General features: G+C 50.3%; 1 protein-coding gene across 3 annotated transcripts in view; it reads right to left on the minus strand.

Annotated features, from left to right (window-relative positions):
* Positions 1-23,440, minus strand: part of LOC106606313 (myosin-11) — a 70,964-nt gene that overhangs the window by 13,695 nt on the left and 33,829 nt on the right. For all 3 annotated transcript variants that reach the window (XM_045719625.1, XM_045719623.1, XM_045719624.1), the window contains 23 exons: positions 21,713-21,827; positions 20,906-21,099; positions 20,660-20,781; positions 20,462-20,531; positions 19,430-19,590; positions 19,175-19,283; positions 18,735-18,866; positions 17,521-17,727; positions 16,357-16,494; positions 15,875-15,998; positions 15,440-15,611; positions 15,177-15,244; positions 14,573-14,717; positions 13,901-14,045; positions 13,100-13,306; positions 12,251-12,355; positions 5,594-5,746; positions 5,403-5,506; positions 4,534-4,678; positions 3,971-4,183; positions 3,602-3,814; positions 3,003-3,164; positions 893-1,021 (listed from right to left, as the gene is read on the minus strand). In XM_045719625.1, the coding sequence (XP_045575581.1) occupies positions 893-1,021; positions 3,003-3,164; positions 3,602-3,814; positions 3,971-4,183; positions 4,534-4,678; positions 5,403-5,506; positions 5,594-5,746; positions 12,251-12,355; positions 13,100-13,306; positions 13,901-14,045; positions 14,573-14,717; positions 15,177-15,244; positions 15,440-15,611; positions 15,875-15,998; positions 16,357-16,494; positions 17,521-17,727; positions 18,735-18,866; positions 19,175-19,283; positions 19,430-19,590; positions 20,462-20,531; positions 20,660-20,781; positions 20,906-21,099; positions 21,713-21,827 (3,333 nt within the window). The remainder of the gene's footprint in view (positions 1-892; positions 1,022-3,002; positions 3,165-3,601; positions 3,815-3,970; positions 4,184-4,533; positions 4,679-5,402; positions 5,507-5,593; positions 5,747-12,250; positions 12,356-13,099; positions 13,307-13,900; positions 14,046-14,572; positions 14,718-15,176; positions 15,245-15,439; positions 15,612-15,874; positions 15,999-16,356; positions 16,495-17,520; positions 17,728-18,734; positions 18,867-19,174; positions 19,284-19,429; positions 19,591-20,461; positions 20,532-20,659; positions 20,782-20,905; positions 21,100-21,712; positions 21,828-23,440) is intronic.

The raw sequence follows: 23,440 nt of genomic DNA on the forward strand, positions 1-23,440 counted from the left end.
GAGACAAGAACAGGAGAGAGGGGGGGTATGTTAGGAGACAAGAACAGGAGAGAAGGAGAGGGGGGGGGTATGTTAGGAGACAAGAACAGGAGAGAGGGGGGTATGTTAGGAGACAAGAACAGGAGAGAGGAGAGAGGGGGGTATGTTAGGAGACAAGAACAGGAGAGAGGGGGGGTATGTTAGGAGACAAGAACAGGAGAGAAGGAGAGAGGGGGGTATGTTAGGAGACAAGAACAGGAGAGAGGGGGGTATGTTAGGAGACAAGAACAGGAGAGAAGGAGAGAGGGGGGGTATGTTAGGAGACAAGAACAGGAGAGAGGGGGGGTATGTTAGGAGACAAGAACAGGAGAGAAGGGGGGGTATGTTAGGAGACAAGAACAGGAGAGAAGGAGAGGGGGGGTATGTTAGGAGACAAGAACAGGAGAGAAGGAGAGGGGGGTATGTTAGGGAGACAAGAACAGGAGAGAAGGAGAGGGGGGGTATGTTAGGAGACAAGAACAGGAGAGAGGGGGGGTATGTTAGGAGACAAGAACAGGAGAGAAGGAGAGGGGGGGGTATGTTAGGAGACAAGAACAGGAGAGAGGGGGGTATGTTAGGAGACAAGAACAGGAGAGAGGGGGGTATGTTAGGAGACAAGAACAGGAGAGAGGGGGGTATGTTAGGAGACAAGAACAGGAGAGAAGGAGAGTGAAGTTTCTAGTGATGTGTGTATCAGAAGGCAAGATTCTCCCATATTAACATATTCTATGTCCTGAGAGAGAGGGGGGGGTGGGGTGGGGGAGAGACAGAGAAAGAGACAGCGAGGGAGAGGGAGAGGAGAAAGAGAGAGACAGAGAGAGAGAGACAGAGAGTGAGAGAGAGGGGGGAGACAGAGAGAGAGAGAAGACTGTACCTCCTGTAGCTGCATTGTGCTGGCCTCCAGGGTCTTGGCTCTCCTCTCTGACTCCCTGGCTGAGGACAGTACCTCCTTCTGGGCTGCACGGGAATCCTCCACCTCTCTCTGGAGCTCCTTCATCTGGGCCTGAGGAGGAGGGGAGGAAGAGGGAGGAGGAGAGGAGAAGGAACAGGAGCCGGAGAGGGAGGAAATGGAAGTCATTAGTGGAGAAATGCTAAACGGACCCAGGATCAGCGACTACAGACAACTTCCCCCTACACCCAGGATCAGTGTCTACACTGTCTACAGACAACTTCCCCCTACACCCAGGATCAGAGTCTACAGACAACTTCCCCTTACACCCAGGATCAGAGTCAACAGACAACTTCCCCTTACACCCAGGATCAGAGTCAACAGACAACTTCCCCCTACACCCAGGATCAGAGTCAACAGACAACTTCCCCCTACACCCAGGATCAGAGTCTACAGACAACTTCCCCCTACACCCAGGATCAGCGTCTACAGACAACTTCCCCCTACACCCAGGATCAGAGTCTACAGACAACTTCCCCCTACACCCAGGATCAGCGTCTACAGACAACTTCCCCTTACACCCAGGATCAGAGTCTACAGACAACTTCCCCCTACACCCAGGATCAGAGTCTACAGACAACTTCCCCCTACACCCAGGATCAGCGTCTACAGACAACTTCCCCCTACACCCAGGATCAGCGTCTACAGACAACTTCCCCCTACACCCAGGATCAGCGTCTACAGACAACTTCCCCCTACACCCAGGATCAGCGTCTACAGACAACTTCCCCCTACACCCAGGATCAGCGTCTACAGACAACTTCCCCCTACACCCAGGATCAGCGTCTACAGACAACTTCCCCTACACCCAGGATCAGCGTCTACAGACAACTTCCCCCTACACCCAGGATCAGCGTCTACAGACAACTTCCCCCTACACCCAGGATCAGCGTCTACAGACAACTTCCCCCTACACCCAGGATCAGCGTCTACAGACAACTTCCCCCTACACCCAGGATCAGCGTCTACAGACAACTTCCCCCTACACCCAGGATCAGCGTCTACAGACAACTTCCCCCTACACCCAGGATCAGCGTCTACAGACAACTTCCCCCTACACCCAGGATCAGCGTCTACAGACAACTTCCCCCTACACCCAGGATCAGAGTCTACAGACAACTTCCCCCTACACCCAGGAGCAGCGTCTACAGACAACTTCCCCCTACACCCAGGATCAGCGTCTACAGACAACTTCCCCTACACCCAGGATCAGAGTCTACAGACAACTTCCCCCTACACCCAGGATCAGTGTCTACACCGTCTACAGACAACTTCCCCCTACACCCAGGATCAGCGTCTACAGACAACTTCCCCCTAAACCCAGGATCAGAGTCTACAGACAACTTCCCCCTACACCCAGGAGCAGCGTCTACAGACAACTTCCCCCTACATCCAGGATCAGCGTCTACAGACAACTTCCCCCTACACCCAGGATCAGAGTCTACAGACAACTTCCCCCTACACCCAGGATCAGTGTCTACACCGTCTACAGACAACTTCCCCCTACACCCAGGATCAGCGTCTACAGACAACTTCCCCCTACACCCAGGATCAGAGTCTACAGACAACTTCCCCCTACACCCAGGATCAGCGTCTACAGACAACTTCCCCCTACATCCAGGATCAGAGTCTACAGACAACTTCCCCCTACACCCAGGATCAGAGTCTACAGACAACTTCCCCCTACATCCAGGATCAGCGTCTACAGACAACTTCCCCCCACATCCAGGATCAGAGTCTACACCGTCTACAGACAACTTCCCCCTACATCCAGGATCAGAGTCTACACCGTCTACAGACAACTTCCCCCTACATCCAGGATCAGAGTCTACACCGTCTACAGACAACTTCCCCCTACATCCAGGATCAGAGTCTACACCGTCTACAGACAACTTCCCCCTACATCCAGGATCAGAGTCTACACCGTCTACAGACAACTTCCCCCTACATCCAGGATCAGAGTCTACACCGTCTACAGACAACTTCCCCCTACATGCAGGATTTCAGTGTTGTTCCTCTGTGGTGTGTGACTGACCTGTATCTTCCGTAGCTGTTTGACGGCCTCGTCACGCCCCCTACTGGTGGCTTCCACCTGCTCCTCCAGATCATTCACCTCTCCTTCCAGCTTCTTCCTCCCTGCTGTCGCCCCTGCACGCTGCCTCCTCTCCTCCTCCAGCTCAACCTCCAGATCACGCACCTGGAGGGGAGGGAGGGAGGGGAGGGAGGGAGGGAGGGAGGAGAAAGAGAGAGAGGTTAGATGGCTGTCGCCCCCACACACTGCCTCCGCTCCTCCTCCAGCTCCAACTCCAGCTCACGCGAAGGGAGAGAAGGAGGGTGGTTAGACACCCCCTCTCCTCCTCTCCTTCTCCTGGTCCTACCTGCTTCAGTAGTTGTTTCCTCCTCTCCTCCTCTGTTTCCTCCTCTCCTCCCCCTGTCTCCTACCTGCTTCAGTAGTTGTTTCCTCCTCTCCTCCTCTGTTTCCTCCTCTCCTCCCCCTGTCTCCTACCTGTTTCCGTAGTTGTTTCCTCCTCTCCTCCTCTGTTTCCTCCTCTCCTCCCCCTGTCTCCTACCTGCTTCAGTAGTTGTTTCCTCCTCTCCTCCCCCTGTCTCCTCCTCTCCTCCCCTGTCTCCTACCTGTTTCAGTAGTTGTTTTCTCCTCTCCTCCCCCTGTTCGTCTCGTCCCTGCAGGTCTCTGTCATGCTGTGTCTTCATGGCCTGCATGTTGACCTCCAGACGTAGCTTAGCATCCTGCGCAACCTGCAGCTCATCCTCCAGCTCCTCCATCTGGGTCCGCATCTCATCCAACACCGCCTCCAGACCTCGCTTAGCCTTCTCCAACTCATGGACCTGGCCAACCCACAACACAATCAGTCACACTCAACCTGAAAACGGGGGCACGAGAGAGAGAGAGAGAGAGAGAGAGAGAGAGAGAGAGAGAGAGAGAGAGAGAGAGAGAGAGAGAGAGAGAGAGAGATGAAGAGAGCGAGATACAAACACACTCACGTTCTTCCCGACATCGTCCTTGGAGCTGACCAGGTCCTCCATCTCTGCCCTGAGGGCCTTGTTGCTTCTCTCCTGCTCCTCCAGGGAGCCCTGCACCTCCTCCAAGGCCCTCCCCAGAGCCAGCGCCCGTGTCTCCTTCTCTCTGGCCTCCGCCTCCGCTCGGTCACGCTCCTCAGCATACTTACCAGAGATGGAACGCTCCTCTGCTAGCATCTGGGAGAGGAGAGGTGGGAGGGAGGAGAGGGGGGAGAGAGGAGGTGAGAAAATAACAGATCTTCACAGGTGGATGCAAAGATAATAGCTGTTAAAGGTTGGCAAGACAGCACAAACAGATACGGGACCAGGCTAACAAATATCTGTTGTGTGGAGGGTGTTGTGTTGATTGTGGTACTTGTTGTTACTGACTTCCCTTTCTTAATTGCCCCTGAGGGGATAAATTAAGTTGAATTGAGTTGAAATGAATTGAAATGAAATGAGTTGAATTAAATTGGATTGAATTGAACTGAGTTGAATCGATTGAGTTGAATGAAGTTGAATTGAGTTGAATTGAATTGACTACTAACCTGGTCAAACTTCCTCTGTTTCTTCTCCAGGTTGGAGACCAAGGTTCTCTGGTTGTCCAGGTCCATCAGAATGTCCTCCAGTTCCTGCTGTAGTCTGATCCTGTTCTTCTCCAGTTTATCATAGGCACACACCTTCTCCTCATACCTACAAACACACCATGGAGAGGTAACATATAGTTACATATGGCTAGTTTTTATATTATATACAGTATGTCTATACAGATGCAGGATCTTCATTTGACCAGTATTGTCGCAGCAAAATAATCCTGCAGCAACAGGATTTGAACGTTTAAAGTCCATACTGTTGCTATTAGCTAGCCCCCAAAAAGTACAATACTGTTAATATAACCATGTGTTGGTGCAGGTTTTCAGTTAATTTATTTAAATCACGAAGATCCTGCTGCGCAGGAAATGTCACGCCCTGACCTTAGAGAGCCTTTTCATTTCTCTATTTGGTTAGGTCAGGGTGTGATTTGGGTGGGCATTCTAGTTTTTGTATTTCTTTGTTGGCCGGGTATGGTTCCCAATCAGAGGCAGCTGTCTATCGTTGTCTCTGGTTGGGGATCATACTTTGGCAGCCTTTTTTCCCACCTTAGTTTGTGGGATCTTGTTTTTGCATAGGTGCTGTGTTGCCTGCAGAACTTTACGTTCGTTTTGTATTTTGTTGTTTTTGTCGGTGTTCATTTTAAAATAAAGTAAAATGTTCGCCTACCACGCTGCACCTTGGTCCAGTGTTTACGACGAACGTAACAGGAAAATTCTCAGCAACAAATTAAGTGATCAAATTAAGATCCTACATATGTTTTATTATAAATATATATATAACTATTATATACAGTATATTTATCATTTCTGTCTAATTCTCGTACTGTGAGTTGGCAGCCTCCAGATCCCTCTGCAGGCGTTTCTTCCCCTCCTCCAGGAGTTCCACCGTTCCCTGCTGCTCATCCAGACGTTTCTTACAGTCAGACAGCTGAAGAGAGAGAAAGGGTCAAAGGTCAAACTCTATACTCTCTTTCTGTAACAGTACTGACCTCTCTCTCTCTCTCTCTCTACTGACCTGTATGTTGAGGCTGGAGGCCTGTCTCTCCACTCCTCTCTTGGCCTCTGTCTCTTCCTCCAGCTGTTCTAGAAGGTTGTTCCTGTCTTCCTCTGTCTGGCGTAGACGACCTGACAGGTTCAGCTTCTGACGAGTCTCCTCTGCCAATAACTCCTAGAGAGGGAGGGGAGAGAGGAGGGGAGGGGGGCGAGAGGGGGGAGAGAGGGAAACAGATAAACATAAACAGGTTGTGGTAGTGTGTTGTAGTTCACTTTAGCCTCAAAGGCCCTAACATACATTACTTAAAAAGAGAAGCATTAGACAGGGGGACAACCGAAAAATAAACTCTGTTTATCTATCACTCTGAGAAGGTTTCCCTGTCAGCTGAACATCCTATATCTATTCAGTGTTTCCCCTACCAGTTGTTCTGTGAAGTAAGTCAGAGAGTTCTGTAGGTCTGAGTCTCACCTGAGAGTCCTGTACGTCTGAGTCTCACCTGAGAGTCCTGTAGGTCTGAGTCTCACCTGATAGTCCTGTAGGTCTGAGTCTCACCTGAGAGTCCTGTAGGTCTGAGTCTCACCTGAGAGTCCTGTACGTCTGAGTCTCACCTGAGAGTCCTGTAGGTCTGAGTCTCACCTGAGAGTCCTGTAGGTCTGAGTCTCACCTGAGAGTCCTGTAGGTCTGAGTCTCACCTGATAGTCCTGTAGGTCTGAGTCTCACCTGAGAGTCCTGTAGGTCTGAGTCTCACCTGAGAGTCCTGTAGGTCTGAGTCTCACCTGAGAGTCCTGTACGTCTGAGTCTCACCTGAGAGTCCTGTAGGTCTGAGTCTCACCTGAGAGTCCTGTAGGTCTGAGTCTCACCTGAGAGTCCTGTAGGTCTGAGTCTCACCTGAGAGTCCTGTAGGTCTCTGTCTCACCTGAGAGTCCTGTAGGTCTGAGTCTCACCTGAGAGTCCTGTAGGTCTGAGTCTCACCTGATAGTCCTGTAGGTCTGAGTCTCACCTGAGAGTCCTGTAGGTCTGAGTCTCACCTGAGAGTCCTGTAGGTCTGAGTCTCACCTGAGAGTCCTGTAGGTCTGAGTCTCACCTGAGAGTCCTGTAGGTCTGAGTCTCACCTGAGAGTCCTGTAGGTCTGAGTCTCACCTGAGAGTCCTGTAGGTCGGAGTCTCACCTGAGTGTCCTGTAGGTCTGAGTCTCACCTGAGTGTCCTGTAGGTCTGAGTCTCACCTGAGAGTCCTGTAGGTCTGAGTCTCACCTGAGAGTCCTGTAGGTCTGAGTCTCACCTGAGAGTCCTGTAGGTCTGAGTCTCACCTGATAGTCCTGTAGGTCTGAGTCTCACCTGAGAGTCCTGTAGGTCTGAGTCTCACCTGAGAGTCCTGTAGGTCTGAGTCTCACCTGAGTGTCCTGTTGGTCTGAGTCTCACCTGAGAGTCCTGTACGTCTGAGTCTCACCTGAGAGTCCTGTACGTCTGAGTCTCACCTGAGTGTCCTGTACGTCTGAGTCTCACCTGAGAGTCCTGTAGGTCTGAGTCTCACCTGAGAGTCCTGTAGGTCTGAGTCTCACCTGAGAGTCCTGTAGGTCGGAGTCTCACCTGAGAGTCCTGTAGGTCTGAGTCTCACCTGATAGTCCTGTAGGTCTGAGTCTCACCTGAGAGTCCTGTAGGTCTGAGTCTCACCTGAGAGTCCTGTAGGTCTGAGTCTCACCTGAGTGTCCTGTAGGTCTGAGTCTCACCTGAGAGTCCTGTACGTCTGAGTCTCACCTGAGAGTCCTGTACGTCTGAGTCTCACCTGAGTGTCCTGTACGTCTGAGTCTCACCTGAGAGTCCTGTAGGTCTGAGTCTCACCTTAGAGTCCTGTAGGTCTGAGTCTCACCTTAGAGTCCTGTAGGTCTGAGTCTCACCTGAGAGTCCTGTAGGTCTGAGTCTCACCTGAGAGTCCTGTAGGTCGGAGTCTCACCTGAGAGTCCTGTAGGTCGGAGTCTCACCTGAGAGTCCTGTAGGTCTGAGTCTCACCTGAGAGTCCTGTAGGTCTGAGTCTCACCTGAGTGTCCTGTAGGTCTGAGTCTCACCTGAGAGTCCTGTACGTCTGAGTCTCACCTGAGAGTCCTGTAGGTCTGAGTCTCACCTGAGAGTCCTGTAGGTCTGAGTCTCACCTGAGTGTCCTGTAGGTCTGAGTCTCACCTGAGTCCTGTAGGTCGGAGTCTCACCTGAGAGTCCTGTAGGTCTGAGTCTCACCTGAGAGTCCTGTAGGTCTGAGTCTCACCTGAGTGTCCTGTAGGTCTGAGTCTCACCTGAGTGTCCTGTAGGTCTGAGTCTCACCTGAGTGTCCTGTAGGTCTGAGTCTCACCTGAGAGTCCTGTACGTCTGAGTCTCACCTGAGAGTCCTGTAGGTCTGAGTCTCACCTGAGAGTCCTGTAGGTCTGAGTCTCACCTGAGAGTCCTGTAGGTCGGAGTCTCACCTGAGAGTCCTGTAGGTCGGAGTCTCACCTGAGAGTCCTGTAGGTCTGAGTCTCACCTGAGAGTCCTGTAGGTCTGAGTCTCACCTGAGAGTCCTGTACGTCTGAGTCTCACCTGAGAGTCCTGTAGGTCTGAGTCTCACCTGAGAGTCCTGTAGGTCTGAGTCTCACCTGAGAGTCCTGTAGGTCGGAGTCTCACCTGAGAGTCCTGTAGGTCGGAGTCTCACCTGAGAGTCCTGTAGGTCTGAGTCTCACCTGAGAGTCCTGTAGGTCTGAGTCTCACCTGAGAGTCCTGTAGGTCTGAGTCTCACCTGAGAGTCCTGTAGGTCTGAGTCTCACCTGAGTCCTGTAGGTCTGAGTCTCACCTGAGAGTCCTGTAGGTCTGAGTCTCACCTGAGAGTCCTGTAGGTCTGAGTCTCACCTGAGAGTCCTGTAGGTCTGAGTCTCACCTGAGAGTCCTGTACGTCTGAGTCTCACCTGAGAGTCCTGTAGGTCTGAGTCTCACCTGAGAGTCCTGTAGGTCTGAGTCTCACCTGAGAGTCCTGTAGGTCTGAGTCTCACCTGAGTGTCCTGTAGGTCTGAGTCTCACCTGAGAGTCCTGTAGGTCTGAGTCTCACCTGAGAGTCCTGTAGGTCTGAGTCTCACCTGAGTGTCCTGTAGGTCGGAGTCTCACCTGAGAGTCCTGTAGGTCTGAGTCTCACCTGAGAGTCCTGTAGGTCTGAGTCTCACCTGAGAGTCCTGTACGTCTGAGTCTCACCTGAGAGTCCTGTAGGTCTGAGTCTCACCTGAGAGTCCTGTACGTCTGAGTCTCACCTGAGAGTCCTGTAGGTCTGAGTCTCACCTGAGAGTCCTGTAGGTCTGAGTCTCACCTGAGAGTCCTGTAGGTCTGAGTCTCACCTGAGAGTCCTGTAGGTCTGAGTCTCACCTGAGTGTCCTGTAGGTCTGAGTCTCACCTGAGAGTCCTGTAGGTCTGAGTCTCACCTGAGAGTCCTGTAGGTCTGAGTCTCACCTGAGAGTCCTGTAGGTCTGAGTCTCACCTGAGAGTCCTGTAGGTCTGAGTCTCACCTGAGTGTCCTGTAGGTCTGAGTCTCACCTGAGAGTCCTGTAGGTCTGAGTCTCACCTGAGAGTCCTCTAGGTCTGAGTCTCACCTGAGAGTCCTGTACGTCTGAGTCTCACCTGAGAGTCCTGTAGGTCGGAGTCTCACCTGAGAGTCCTGTAGGTCTCTGTCTCACCTGAGAGTCCTGTAGGTCTGAGTCTCACCTGAGTGTCCTGTAGGTCTGAGTCTCACCTGAGAGTCCTGTAGGTCTCTGTCTCACCTGAGAGTCCTGTAGGTCTCTGTCTCACCTGAGAGTTCTGTAGGTCTGAGTCTCACCTGAGAGTCCTGTAGGTCTGAGTCTCACCTGAGAGTCCTGTAGGTCTCTGTCTCACCTGAGAGTTCTGTAGGTCTGAGTCTCACCTGATAGTCCTGTAGGTCTGAGTCTCACCTGAGAGTCCTGTAGGTCTGAGTCTCACCTGAGAGTCCTGTAGGTCTGAGTCTCACCTGAGTGTCCTGTAGGTCTGAGTCTCACCTGAGAGTCCTGTAGGTCTCTGTCTCACCTGAGAGTCCTGTAGGTCTGAGTCTCACCTGAGAGTCCTGTAGGTCTCTGTCTCACCTGAGAGTCCTGTAGGTCTGAGTCTCACCTGAGAGTCCTGTAGGTCTGAGTCTCACCTGAGAGTCCTGTAGGTCTGAGTCTCACCTGAGAGTCCTGTAGGTCTGAGTCTCACCTGAGTGTCCTGTAGGTCTGAGTCTCACCTGAGAGTCCTGTAGGTCTGAGTCTCACCTGAGAGTCCTGTAGGTCTGAGTCTCACCTGAGAGTCCTGTAGGTCTGAGTCTCACCTGAGAGTCCTGTAGGTCTGAGTCTCACCTGAGAGTCCTGTAGGTCTGAGTCTCACCTGAGAGTCCTGTAGGTCTGAGTCTCACCTGAGAGTCCTGTAGGTCTGAGTCTCACCTGAGAGTCCTGTAGGTCTGAGTCTCACCTGAGAGTCCTGTACGTCTGAGTCTCACCTGAGAGTCCTGTAGGTCTGAGTCTCACCTGAGAGTCCTGTAGGTCTGAGTCTCACCTGAGAGTCCTGTAGGTCTGAGTCTCACCTGAGTGTCCTGTAGGTCTGAGTCTCACCTGAGAGTCCTGTAGGTCTGAGTCTCACCTGAGAGTCCTGTAGGTCTGAGTCTCACCTGAGTGTCCTGTAGGTCGGAGTCTCACCTGAGAGTCCTGTAGGTCTGAGTCTCACCTGAGAGTCCTGTAGGTCTGAGTCTCACCTGAGAGTCCTGTACGTCTGAGTCTCACCTGAGAGTCCTGTAGGTCTGAGTCTCACCTGAGAGTCCTGTAGGTCTGAGTCTCACCTGAGAGTCCTGTAGGTCTGAATCTCACCTGAGAGTCCTGTAGGTCTGAGTCTCACCTGAGAGTCCTGTAGGTCTGAGTCTCACCTGAGAGTCCTGTAGGTCTGAGTCTCACCTGAGAGTCCTGTAGGTCTGAGTCTCACCTGAGAGTCCTGTAGGTCTGAGTCTCACCTGAGAGTCCTGTAGGTCTGAGTCTCACCTGAGTGTCCTGTAGGTCTGAGTCTCACCTGAGAGTCCTGTAGGTCTGAGTCTCACCTGAGAGTCCTCTAGGTCTGAGTCTCAACTGAGAGTCCTGTACGTCTGAGTCTCACCTGAGAGTCCTGTAGGTCGGAGTCTCACCTGAGAGTCCTGTAGGTCTCTGTCTCACCTGAGAGTCCTGTAGGTCTGAGTCTCACCTGAGAGTCCTGTAGGTCTGAGTCTCACCTGAGAGTCCTGTAGGTCTGAGTCTCACCTGAGAGTCCTGTAGGTCTCTGTCTCACCTGAGAGTCCTGTAGGTCTCTGTCTCACCTGAGAGTCCTGTAGGTCTGAGTCTCACCTGAGTGTCCTGTACGTCTGAGTCTCACCTGAGAGTCCTGTAGGTCTCTGTCTCACCTGAGAGTTCTGTAGGTCTGAGTCTCACCTGAGAGTCCTGTAGGTCTGAGTCTCACCTGAGAGTCCTGTAGGTCTCTGTCTCACCTGAGAGTTCTGTAGGTCTGAGTCTCACCTGATAGTCCTGTAGGTCTGAGTCTCACCTGAGAGTCCTGTAGGTCTCTGTCTCACCTGAGAGTCCTGTAGGTCTGAGTCTCACCTGAGAGTCCTGTAGGTCTCTGTCTCACCTGAGAGTTCTGTAGGTCTGAGTCTCACCTGAGAGTCCTGTAGGTCTGAGTCTCACCTGAGAGTCCTGTAGGTCTGAGTCTCACCTGAGAGTCCTGTAGGTCTGAGTCTCACCTGAGTGTCCTGTAGGTCTGAGTCTCACCTGAGAGTCCTGTAGGTCTGAGTCTCACCTGAGAGTCCTGTAGGTCTGAGTCTCACCTGAGAGTCCTGTACGTCTGAGTCTCACCTGATAGTCCTGTAGGTCTGAGTCTCACCTGAGAGTTCTGTAGGTCTGAGTCTCACCTGAGAGTCCTGTAGGTCTGAGTCTCACCTGAGAGTCCTGTAGGTCTGAGTCTCACCTGAGAGTCCTGTAGGTCTGAGTCTCACCTGAGAGTTCTGTAGGTCTGAGTCTCACCTGAGAGTCCTGTAGGTCTGAGTCTCACCTGAGAGTCCTGTAGGTCTGAGTCTCACCTGAGAGTCCTGTAGGTCTGAGTCTCACCTGAGAGTCCTGTAGGTCTGAGTCTCACCTGAGAGTCCTGTAGGTCTGAGTCTCACCTGAGAGTCCTGTAGGTCTGAGTCTCACCTGAGAGTCCTGTAGGTCTGAGTCTCACCTGAGAGTCCTGTAGGTCTGAGTCTCACCTGAGAGTCCTGTAGGTCTGAGTCTCACCTGAGAGTCCTGTAGGTCTGAGTCTCACCTGAGAGTCTCACGTCTGAGTCTCACCTGAGAGTCCTGTAGGTCGGAGTCTCACCTGAGAGTCCTGTAGGTCTCTGTCTCACCTGAGAGTCCTGTAGGTCTGAGTCTCACCTGAGAGTCCTGTAGGTCTGAGTCTCACCTGAGAGTCCTGTAGGTCTGAGTCTCACCTGAGTGTCCTGTAGGTCTGAGTCTCACCTGAGAGTCCTGTAGGTCTGAGTCTCACCTGAGTGTCCTGTAGGTCTGAGTCTCACCTGAGAGTCCTGTAGGTCTGAGTCTCACCTGAGAGTCCTGTAGGTCTGAGTCTCACCTGAGAGTCCTGTAGGTCTGAGTCTCACCTGAGAGTCCTGTAGGTCTGAGTCTCACCTGAGTGTCCTGTAGCTGGGACCCCAGACTGACCAGGTCTTTACTCAGTTTAATGTTCTTCCCCTCCACCTCATTCAGCAGACTGCTCACACTGTCCAACTCAGACTGGAACAGAGGGATGAGAGAAGAAGGGGATGAGAGAAGAAGGGGATGAGAGAAGAAGGGGATGAGAGAAGAAGGGGATGAGAGAAGAAGGGGATGAGAGAAGAAGGGGATGAGAGAAGAAGTGGATGAGAGAAGAAGTGGATGAGAGAAGAAGTGGATGAGAGAAGAAGTGGATGAGTGAAGAAGGGTAGCAGGTTGTCACAAACATGAAATAATAAAATATGTTGTCTGTCATCATGTAAATAAAATACACCAAATACGCTGCTTCCTCCCCTCTCCCAGGTCCTCGCTGTAAACCACAACATGTTCTCAGTCAACTTACCTGGTCACATCAGGGGTAAGGGGTGTTGTTAGTGTTCTCAGATGCCTCACCAATAAATAGATGACAGTTGTACGAGGACAATCCCCTGCTCGTGTTTCAGGTTTTAAAAGTTTGTCACTTTTATTATTTTCATCTGACATGTAAGGTACAGATAGAGGCTCTTCATTCGATCACCCTGTTGCAGGATACATTTTCTGCAAACGTGTAGTGTATTTAAGGTTTTAAAAGTTTAACTAATTTCCACTTTGGAGTTTCAGACTTGAGTTTACCTTACGAAAAAATGTATCAACCCCTACAAAAATGTCCATTAATTACAATCCACATAATAATTAAAATGTCCTGTTGCTGCAGGATTATTTTCCTGCTGTAGCAAACTGGTTCAAATGAAGATCCTACATCTGTAGCCAGTGTACGCTACTCACGGTCAACTTAGAGACTCGTTCTCCCAGCTCCCCCCTCTGTCTCTCGCTGTCGTTGTGGCGCGACTGCAAGTCTGACAGCTGACCTTCGACCTTCTTCCTCTTGTGCTCCACTTCCTGCTTGGCGTTGGCCAATGAGTGGAGGTCTGCGCTGAGGTCAGATGACTCCTTCTCCAATCCCTGCTTAGCCTTCTCTAGACTGGCTCGCACCTGGGGAGAGAAGGGAGGGTGGAGGGAGTGAGGAAGAGAAGGGAGGGTGTGAGGAGTGGGGAGATAAGGAGGGTGTGAGGGAATGAGGGAGTGGGGATAGAAGGGAGGGTGTGAGGAGAAAGGAGGGTGTGAGGAGTGGGGAGAGATGGGAGGGTGTGAGGAGTGGGGAGAGAAAGGAGGGTGTGAGGAGTGGGGAGAGATGGGAGGGTGTGAGGAGTGGGGAGAGATGGGAGGGTGTGAGGAGTGGGGAGATAGGAGAGATGGGAGGGTGTGAGGGTGGGGAAGAAGAGGGTGTGAGGAGGGGGAGAGAAAGGAGGGTGTGAGGAGTGGGGAGAGAAAGGAGGGTGTGAGGAGTGGGGAGAGAAAGGAGGGTGTGAGGAGTGGGGAGAGAAAGGAGGGTGTGAGGAGTGGGGAGAGAAAAGAGGGTGTGAGGAGTGGGGAGAGAAAGGAGGGTGTGAGGGAGTGTGTGTGTGTGTGTGTGTGTGTGTGTGTGTGTGTGTGTGTGTGTGTGTGTGTGTGTGTGTGTGTGTGTGTGCGTGCGTGTGTGTGTGTGTGTGTGTGTGTTCCCATGCAGGCGTCAGGTGTGTGTGTTACCCTCTTGGCTTGCTCCAGTTGTTCAGACAGTCCCTCAACAGTCTGTGTGTGTTTCTGTCTCATCTCCTGAACCTGAGCTTCATGGTTCCTCCCTTCCTCCTCCATCACCTTCTTCAACATGGCTACCTCCTGCTCTCGCTTCGCCCTGGAGAACACAACACACAGCAACCATCAGTGCTGCTGTGCAGCGGTGGTATCTAGTGGGTCCTCTAGAGGTCAAACTGAGACCGTATGGTCAGGATGTGGTGTCCTCTAGAGGTCAAACTGAGACCGTATGGTCAGGATGTGGTGTCCTCTAGAGGTCAAACTGAGACCGTATGGTCAGGATGTGGTGTCCTCTAGAGGTCAAACTGAGACCGTATGGTCAGGATGTGGTGTCCTCTAGAGGTCAAACTGAGACCGTATGGTCAGGATGTGGTGTCCTCTAGAGGTCAAACTGAGACCGTTGGTCAGGATGTTTCCCTAGAGTCAAACTGAGACCGTATGGTCAGGATGTGGTGTTCTCTAGAGGGTCACTAGAGGTCAATCTGAGACCGTATGGTCAGGATGTGGTGTTCTCTAGAGGTCAAACTGAGCCCGTATGGTCAGGATGTGGTGTCCTCTAGAGGGTCACTAGAGGTCAAACTGAGACCGTATGGTCAGGATGTGGTGATGACCGTGACTTGACCGTACCGTAGCTCCTGCTGTGCGGCGGTGGTATCCAGAGTGTCTTCCAGCTCAGACCTCAGAGCATTCAGCTCCTCTCCCAGGTCTCTACAGGCTGCATCAGCCTTCCTCCTGGCAGCCCCCTCTGACTCCAGGTCCTCCTGGATCTCACCTATTTATCACACACACATATGACCAGAGCACGCACAAACACACACACACACACACACACACACACCACCCATTCCTCATGTAGTGCACTACCTTTGAGCAGGTTAGTGTTTTCCATCATGGATGTTGTTCTGGAGGCAGTTCTGCAGAGTGGTCAACAGCTGGCACAGCCACAAAGTCATAACGTCTGACTTTAAACCTAACCTTAAACCTAACCTTAACCACACTGCTAACCTTAATGCCTAACCTTAAATCAAGACCAAAAAGCTACATTTGTTTTCAGGAATATTTACAATATAGAGAATATAGACTTTGCAGCTTGCCCATCTAGCAGAAATCGTTCAGTTCTGCCTCAAGGACGAGACTCATCCCAATCAACGCTCAGTTCTGCCTCAAGGACGAGACTCATCCCAATCAACGCCAACCTACTACTTTTGACCCGTGTTGATATGGATCTCACCTAACAGCCCCTCCAGCTCCCTGACACGACGCACCGCCGCAACACAAGCGGCAGACTCCTCCTCCAACCTGACAGAGAGAGAGATTTAGGGCATGGGAAGTAATAGCTATGCTATGTGTGTAGATATGCCCAATAATGGTTAAGATTGTCAAGGTACGGTCTCTCTCAACTCTTTAACTATTTGTCAAGTGTGTTTATATATTCCTGGATAATAAAGCTACTGATTGAAGATAGTTCATCACTGATGATCTGGGATTGATTACCTGGCCTGTGTGGCCAGTAGCTCCTCCTCCTTGGCGGCGAGCTGTGCTCTGAGCTCGGCTATCTGGGCCTGCAGGTCGGCCAGCTGCTCCTGGAGATCAGCCAGCTCCGTCTCCAGCTTCCTCTTGGCCTTCTCCACATCCTGCCTGCCCTTCTCCTCCTTCTTCATACGCACTGAGGAAGAGGAGGAGGAGGAGGAGGAGGAGGAGGAAGAGGAATCGTCATCATCATCATCATCGTCTATAGCAGAGGTAGACTGATGCATTCTTGGAGAGTGTGTAAGCTTTGTTCAGCTTTATCCCAGTCCTAACACACCAGATTCAACCAATTAAGGTCTAAATGAAAGACAATAATTGACTGATTACTGACTGACTGAATGACTGATTGATGCCAGGGGTGAGAGGTCAGGGGTTAGAGGTCAGAGGTGAGTAACTCACCCTCCAGGTCTGAGATCATAGACTCGTGTTTGTTCTTCAGCTTGGTCAAGTTCTTAGACTTCTCCTCTTCCTCAGCCAGGTTAGAGCTGGAGTCTGCTATTCTCTCCTCCAACAGTTTACGCTCCTGAAGGACAACGGATAAAAGAGAGAAAGGTCAGGGTTCAGAGGTGAGGGGTCAGGGACTGTACTATTCTCTCCTCCAACAGTTTACGCTCCTGAAGGACAACGGATAAAAGAGAGAAAGGTCAGGGTTCAGAGGTGAGGGGTCAGGGACTGTACTACTCTCTCCTCCAACAGTTTATGTTCCTGAAGGACAACACACAGCAGGGAGTAAGGTTAATCAGAGGTCAGAGGTGAGGGGTCAGGGACTGAGTGCTACATGCTCCTTCAACAGCTCACGTTGCTGAGGAACAGGAGATCGGTGGGTGGATGGGAGGGTGGGGGAATGGTGTTTATTGAGACAGGGGTGGAGAACAACATACCTTGAGTAGTTTGTTATTCTGGTCCTCCATGATGAGAACGTCCTCCTCCAGTTTCTTGACCTTCCCCTCAACAGTCACCTTCTCCAGCTGCAGCTTCTGACGAGAGTCCTCTTCCTCTGACAGGTGGGCCTCCATGGCCTAATACACAGAGAGAAGAAAGGGATGAAGAGAGAAAGAGAAAAGAGAGAGAGAGGGACAGGGAGGCGAGATAAATAGGATAAGAGTTTGTGTTTTCTGTACCCCAAAATTATGTTTTAATAAAGGTTAGGTAATACAATCACAATGTTTCAACCCACATGGACTTTGTCACTCCACCTGACCCACAACAGGGCCTCCACCGGACCCACAACAGGGCCTCCACCGGACCCACTACAGGATCTCCACCTGACTCACAACAGGGCCTCCACCTGACCCACAACAGGGCCTCCACCTGACCCACAACAGGGCCTCCTTCACCGGACCCACAACAGGACCTCCTTCACCGGACCCACAACAGGGCCTCCACTGGACCCACAACAGGGCCTCCACATGATCCACAACAGGGCCTCCACATGATCCACAACAGGGCCTCCACATGATCCACAACAGGGCCTCCACATGACCCACAACAGGGCTTCCACATGACCCACAACAGGAGCTCCGTCACCTGACCCACAACAGGACCTCCTTCACCTGACGCACAACAGGACCTCCTTCACCGGACCCACAACAGGGCCTCCACTGGACCCACAACAGGGCCTCCACTGGACCCACAACAGGGCCTCCACATGATCCACAACAGGGCCTCCACATGATCCATAACAGGGCCTCCACATGACCCACAACAGGGCTTCCACATGACCCACAACAGGACCTTCACCTGACCCACAACAGGACCTCCACCTGATCCACAACAGGGCCTTACATCTATACCAGTCTATGGATAAGGACAGAGTGCAGTCAATCCACCATCCACTAACTTCAGCATTTTCCAACCAGAAACCAATGGAAGTCAATGTACCCGGTAATATCGATATTAGCATTTCATACATTTCATGCCAAAGTTTCTGAAAGGGATTGAGTCGGTTTGACGCTACTTTGAAATGATTTTGTCCATTTTGACTCATCACTGATATACCATAGTTGAAAAGGTCATTGCTCGGTAGCCATTTTGGATCTGCCCACCTGTAGTTGCTGCTGCATGTCCTTCCTCTCCTGCTGCAGCTGTGTGGCTCTCTCCTCCTCCTCCTCCAGCCGCGACTCCATCTCATGGAGCACCTCCTCCAGCTCCTGCTTCTTGACCTCCAGACGAAGCCTCATCTCCTCTGCCTCAGCATACAACTCTGTCTCCGCCTGAAGCTTCTGCTCCAGTTTAGCTCGCTCCTCTACTACCTAGAGAGAGAGAGTCTCCACTTTACCTGTGTGTGTGTGTGTGTGTGTGTGTGTGTGTGTGTGTGTGTGTGTGTGTGTGTGTGTGTGTGTGTGTGTGTGTGTGTGTGTGTGTGTTTTCTCCACTTTACCTGTGTGTGTGTGTCTCCACTTTACCTGTGTGTGTGTGTGTGTGTGTGTGTGTGTGTGTGTGTGTGTGTGTGTGTGTGTGTGTGTGTGTGTGTGGTCTCCACTTTACCTGTGTGTGCGTGTGTGTGGGTGTGTCTCCACTTTACCTGTGTGTGTGTGTCTCCACTTTACCTGTGTGTGCGTGTGTGTGGGTGTGTGTGTGTGTGTTCTCCACTTTACCTGTGTGTGTGTGTCTCCACTTTACCTGTGTGTGTGTGTGTGTGTGTGTGTGTGTGTGTGTGTGTGTGTCTCCACTTTACCTGTGTGTGTGTGTGTGTCTCCACTTTACCTGTGTGTGCGTGTGTGTGTGTGTGTGTGTGTGTGTGTGTGTGTGTGTGTGTGTGTGGCTCCACTTTACCTGTGTGTGTGTGTCTCCACTTTACCTGTGTGTGTGTGTGTGTGTGTGTGTGTGTGTGTGTGTGTGTGTGTGTGTGTGTGTGTGTGTGTGTGTGTGTTCTCCACTTTACCTGTGTGTGTGTGTGTGTCTCCACTTTACCTGTGTGTGCGTGTGTGTGGGTGTGTGTGTGTGTGTCTCCACTTTACCTGTGTGTGTGTGTCTCCACTTTACCTGTGTGTGTGTGTGTGTGTGTGTGTGTGTGTGTGTGTGTGTGTGTGTGTCTCCACTTTACCTGTGTGTGTGTCTCCACTTTACCTGTGTGTGCGTGTGTGTGGGTGTGTCTCCACTTTACCTGTGTGTGTGTGTGTGTGTGTGTGTGTGTCTCCACTTTACCTGTGTGTGTGTGTGTGTGTCCACCTTACGTGTGTGTGCGTGTGTGTGTGTGTGTGTGTGTGTGTGTGTGTGTGTGTGTGTGTGTGTGTGTGTGTGTGTTTCTCCACTTCACCTGTGTGTGTTTCTGGGAGATCTCCTTCAGTTCCACCTGGCTCTTCTGGGCCAGATCCTTGGCGGACTTCAGCTCCTCCTCCTTCTGACCCATTTCTTCTTCCTGTCGCGTCACCTGGAGGAGGGGCTTCACCTGCGGGACAACCAATCTAAGTTTACTTAAGAGCTGATATCAAATCAAATCAACGAATCAAAACTACGATATACTACGATATATCAAAACTAGTTACATAGTGGTTCTCCATGATGGACGTGGCAGAACATCTACAACACTGGATAGGACAGATAACCATAAATCAAACACCTGTGTGTGTGTGTGTGTGTGTGTGTGCGTGCGTGCGTGCGTTTGTGCGTTTGTGCGTGTGTGCGTGTGTGCGTGTGTGCGTGTGTGCGTGTGTGTGTGTGTGTGTGTGTGTGTGTGTGTGTGTGTGTGATATGTACCTTGGTGAAGAGTCTCCACCACTGCCAGTTCTTCAGGACCAGGTAGACAGCACAGTTCCTCTGAATCACCTTCATAGCAGTCAGCTGGGCCTGACGCTTACTAAACGCTCTGTGGACAGAAGTCACATCAGAGTGTGTCTGCTATCATGCTGTTGAGGGAGCGACTGGTAACGCTACCTCACGGGTGAAATGTGTCGATGTGTTCAGAGGGTCCCTATGTGGAGCCCAGGCTGGAAGCAACACTGTTACACTAACTTGCGTGCCAGGAAGCTCCTAGCGTGGGCCTGGAAGGCGATGATGACCACGGTCAGTTTAATGTCCCTCTCCTCCTCCAGCTGGGCTAACACTCCTGTTCTGAAGAACATCTTACTCTGACCAATACGGAACAGATTAGGGTCCAGGTCCAGGTGCTTCATCTGGAGAGGAAGTCATAACACCTTTATCGTGACACCTTTATCATGACACCTTTATCATAACACCTTCATCATGACACCTTCATCATGACACCTTCATCATGACACCTTCATCATGACACCTTTATCGTGACACCTTTATCGTGACACCTTTATCGTAACACCTTTATCGTAACACCTTTATCGTAACACTTTTATCGTGACACCTTTATCATAACACCTTTATCGTAACACCTTTATCGTGACACCTTTCAAAACAAAGGTCCCTTTAGAATAACTCTTTACTTATCCAGAACTAAGGTAGAAACATGTCCTATTTAGTTCATTGCTCAACTTTTGGTTTTCTAAAAATGCGGGTTCAAACGTGCCAAAACGTTTTTAGGCTCAGTGACTGTATCAGTAAGATCAACTCAGACGTATCAGTAAGATCAACTCAGACGTATCAGTAAGATCAACTCAGACGTTTCAGTTAGATCAACTCAGACGTTTCAGTGAGATCAACTCAGACGTTTCAGTGAGATCAACTCAGACGTTTCAGTGAGATCAACTCAGACGTTTCAGTGAGATCAACTCAGACGTATCAGTGAGATCAACTCAGACGTTTCAGTGAGATCAACTCAGACGTTTCAGTGAGATCAACTCAGACGTTTCAGTGAGATCAACTCAGACGTTTCAGTGAGATCAACTCAGACGTTTCAGTGAGATCAACTCAGACGTTTCAGTGAGATCAACTCAGACGTTTCAGTGAGATCAACTCAGACGTTTCAGTTAGATCAACTCAGACGTTTCAGTGAGATCAACTCAGACGTTTCAGTGAGATCAACTCAGACGTTTCAGTTAGATCAACTCAGACGTTTCAGTAAGATGAAATCACCATTAGTTGACAAGCCTGTTTCCCGTCCATGAAACCCTTTGGGATGCAGTTGGCTGCTAGGATCTCATAGCTACAAGAAGAGGAAGAGGAAGAAGAGGAAGAAAGAGAGGAAGACAGAAGGAAGAGTACAAGTTGTTATATGATAACCACACAGACATAATCGTGGTTCCTTAACGTTGGTGTTAGAACATTCCTCACCGTTGTCGGAACTCTTGGAACACGATGCGGTTGGGGAAGCCCTGTCTGCAGATACGGATCCCTTCCAGAACCCCGTTACACCTCAACTGTTCCAGAACCAGGTTAGCATCCAGCTTCCCTGCCTACACACACACACAGGAAGAATGAGGGAGAGAGAGATCACAGGTGACTCATGAGAGAGGAGATGAATTGATGAAACATATAGAAATAGCTGTAGGGGTTCTGGGTAGGGGGATAGTGTCCTACCCTCTTCTCGTGGTTAGGGATGATACAGCGTATGAAGTTGGGCTGTGTGTTGTTCAGCGTGGTCATCAGTTTGCCCAGGGATTCCTTGTAGAGCTGGCCCACTGTCCTGAACATGCCCTTCTTAGACTTGGTGGCGCTGGGGGCCGAGCTCTCTGACATCTTAGTAATGGTCTCTAGACCCACCACATGGTCCACTGGAAACAGAACAAGGATTATTCATGACCTCTGAGAAGAAAGGCTGGGGGGCGGGAAAGGTGAGAGGCAGGGAGAAAGAGGAGGAGATGAAAGAGAAAGAGGGAGAAGAACAGGTGACAGACAAGAAGGAGAGACAGTAGAATACTGATGAATACTGATGGGAGTACAGTAAAGTGAATGGGTAGTAGACAACACATTTCTACTGATGGGAGTACAGTAAAGTGAATGGGTAGTAGACAACACATTTCTACTGATGGGAGTACAGTAAAGTGAATGGGTAGTAGACAACACATTTCTACTGATGGGAGTACAGTAAAGTGAATGGGTAGTAGACAACACATTTCTACTGATGGGAGTACAGTAATGTGAATGGGTAGTAGACAACACATTTCTACTGATGGGAGTACAGTAAAGTGAATGGGTAGTAGACAACACATTTCTACTGATGGGAGTACAGTAAAGTGAATTGGTAGTATGTGCTTGCATCCTAAATAGGACCCTATTCCTGATTTACTATAGTGCACAACTTTTGACCAGAGTGCTATGGGGCCTGGTCTAACGTGGTGCACCATTCAAGGAACAGGGTGCCATTTTGGGACGCATGTGGCTCACCATCCTTCCAGAGGTCCTGTATGAAGGGGTTGGATGAGTTGTTGAGGAGAGCCGTCACGTTGTCATTCAGAGGGTCCATGTTCTTAGTCAGCCAGTTGGCCCCGTTGTAGTCCACCTATAACACAACCACAACACAACCACAACATAACCACAACCACAACACAACCATGTTCTCCGTCAGTCAACTGGCCCCGTTGTAGTCCACCTATAACACAACCCCAATACAACCACAACACAACCATAACACAACCACAACACAACCATAACACAACCACAACACAACCATGTTCTCCGTCAGTCAACTGGCCCCGTTGTAGTCCACCTATAACACAACCACAACACAACCATAACACAACCACAACACAACCATAACATAACCACAACACAACCATGTTCTCCGTCAGTCAACTGGCCCCGTTGTAGTCCACCTATAACACAACCACAACACAACCATAACACAACCACAACACAACCATAACACAACCACAACACAACCATGTTCTCCCTCAGTTAGTGATAAGATAATGATCTAATAAAGGTAAATGAATCAATAAACCATGATGAATTATTAGTCATACAGCATGGTTAATGAATAATCAATGTAATGATCAATGTAGTGATCGATTGGTCTGATTAGTTCCAGAAAGTCCAGGAACCACTGGAGAGGGAAAGAAATGTGTGTATGTAATTAGTGTAGAGAGCAGGGGACAGATGGTAAAGGGGGTAAAACTTCAAATGGTTCCTAACCTTGAGGGAAAGGAACAGGCTGAGCTCTGAATAGTGATAAACAGTGTGAGAAGTCTATGGGGGATGCAGGTCACCAACAGTTTGTGTGTAAATGCATGTGCGTAAGTAAGCAAGAACTATATAATGACTGTTTTGTTATCCTGACGCCAGAACGTTCTCAAGAATAAAGCTACAGAAACCTTTTGCAGAAAGCTGAGTCCTTGCCTAATTATTTAACCCATTGTCTTACAAACCTTGGGCATTAGTCAAGGCGAATTGATTATTGATTATTATCATCAAGATATCAAATTATTCTGACAGTTAGCTGGCCCCATTGTAGTCCACCTATAACACAACCACAATACAACCACATCACAACCATAACATAACCACAACACAACCATGATCTCCGTCAGTCAGCTGGTCCCATTGTAGTCCACCTATAACCACAACACAACCATGTTCTTAGTCAGCCAGCTGGCACCGTTGTAGTCCACCTATAACACAACCACAATACAACCACAACACAACCATGTTATCAATCAGCCAGCTGGCACCATTGTAGTCCACCTACATATAATCTAATCTCACCCTGCCGGCGTGGTGGAGAACTCTTCAGACAGAAACATATAATCTAATCTCACCCTGCCGGCGTAGTGGAGAACTCTTCAGACAGAAACATATAATCTAATCTCACCCTGCCGGCGTAGTGGAGAACTCTTCAGACAGAAACATATAATCTAATCTCACCCTGCCGGCGTAGTGGAGAACTCTTCAGACAGAAACATATCATCTAATCTCACCCTGCCGGCGTAGTGGAGAACTCTTCAGACAGAAACATATAATCTAATCTCACCCTGCCGGCGTAGTGGAGAACTCTTCAGACAGAAACATATCATCTAATCTCACCCTGCCGGCGTAGTGGAGAACTCTTCAGACAGAAACATATCATCTAATCTCACCCTGCCGGCGTAGTGGAGAACTCTTCAGACAGAAACATAT

This window comes from Salmo salar, chromosome ssa06 (assembly GCF_905237065.1).
Source record: "Salmo salar chromosome ssa06, Ssal_v3.1, whole genome shotgun sequence".
NCBI classification, from domain to species: Eukaryota; Metazoa; Chordata; class Actinopteri; order Salmoniformes; family Salmonidae; genus Salmo; species Salmo salar.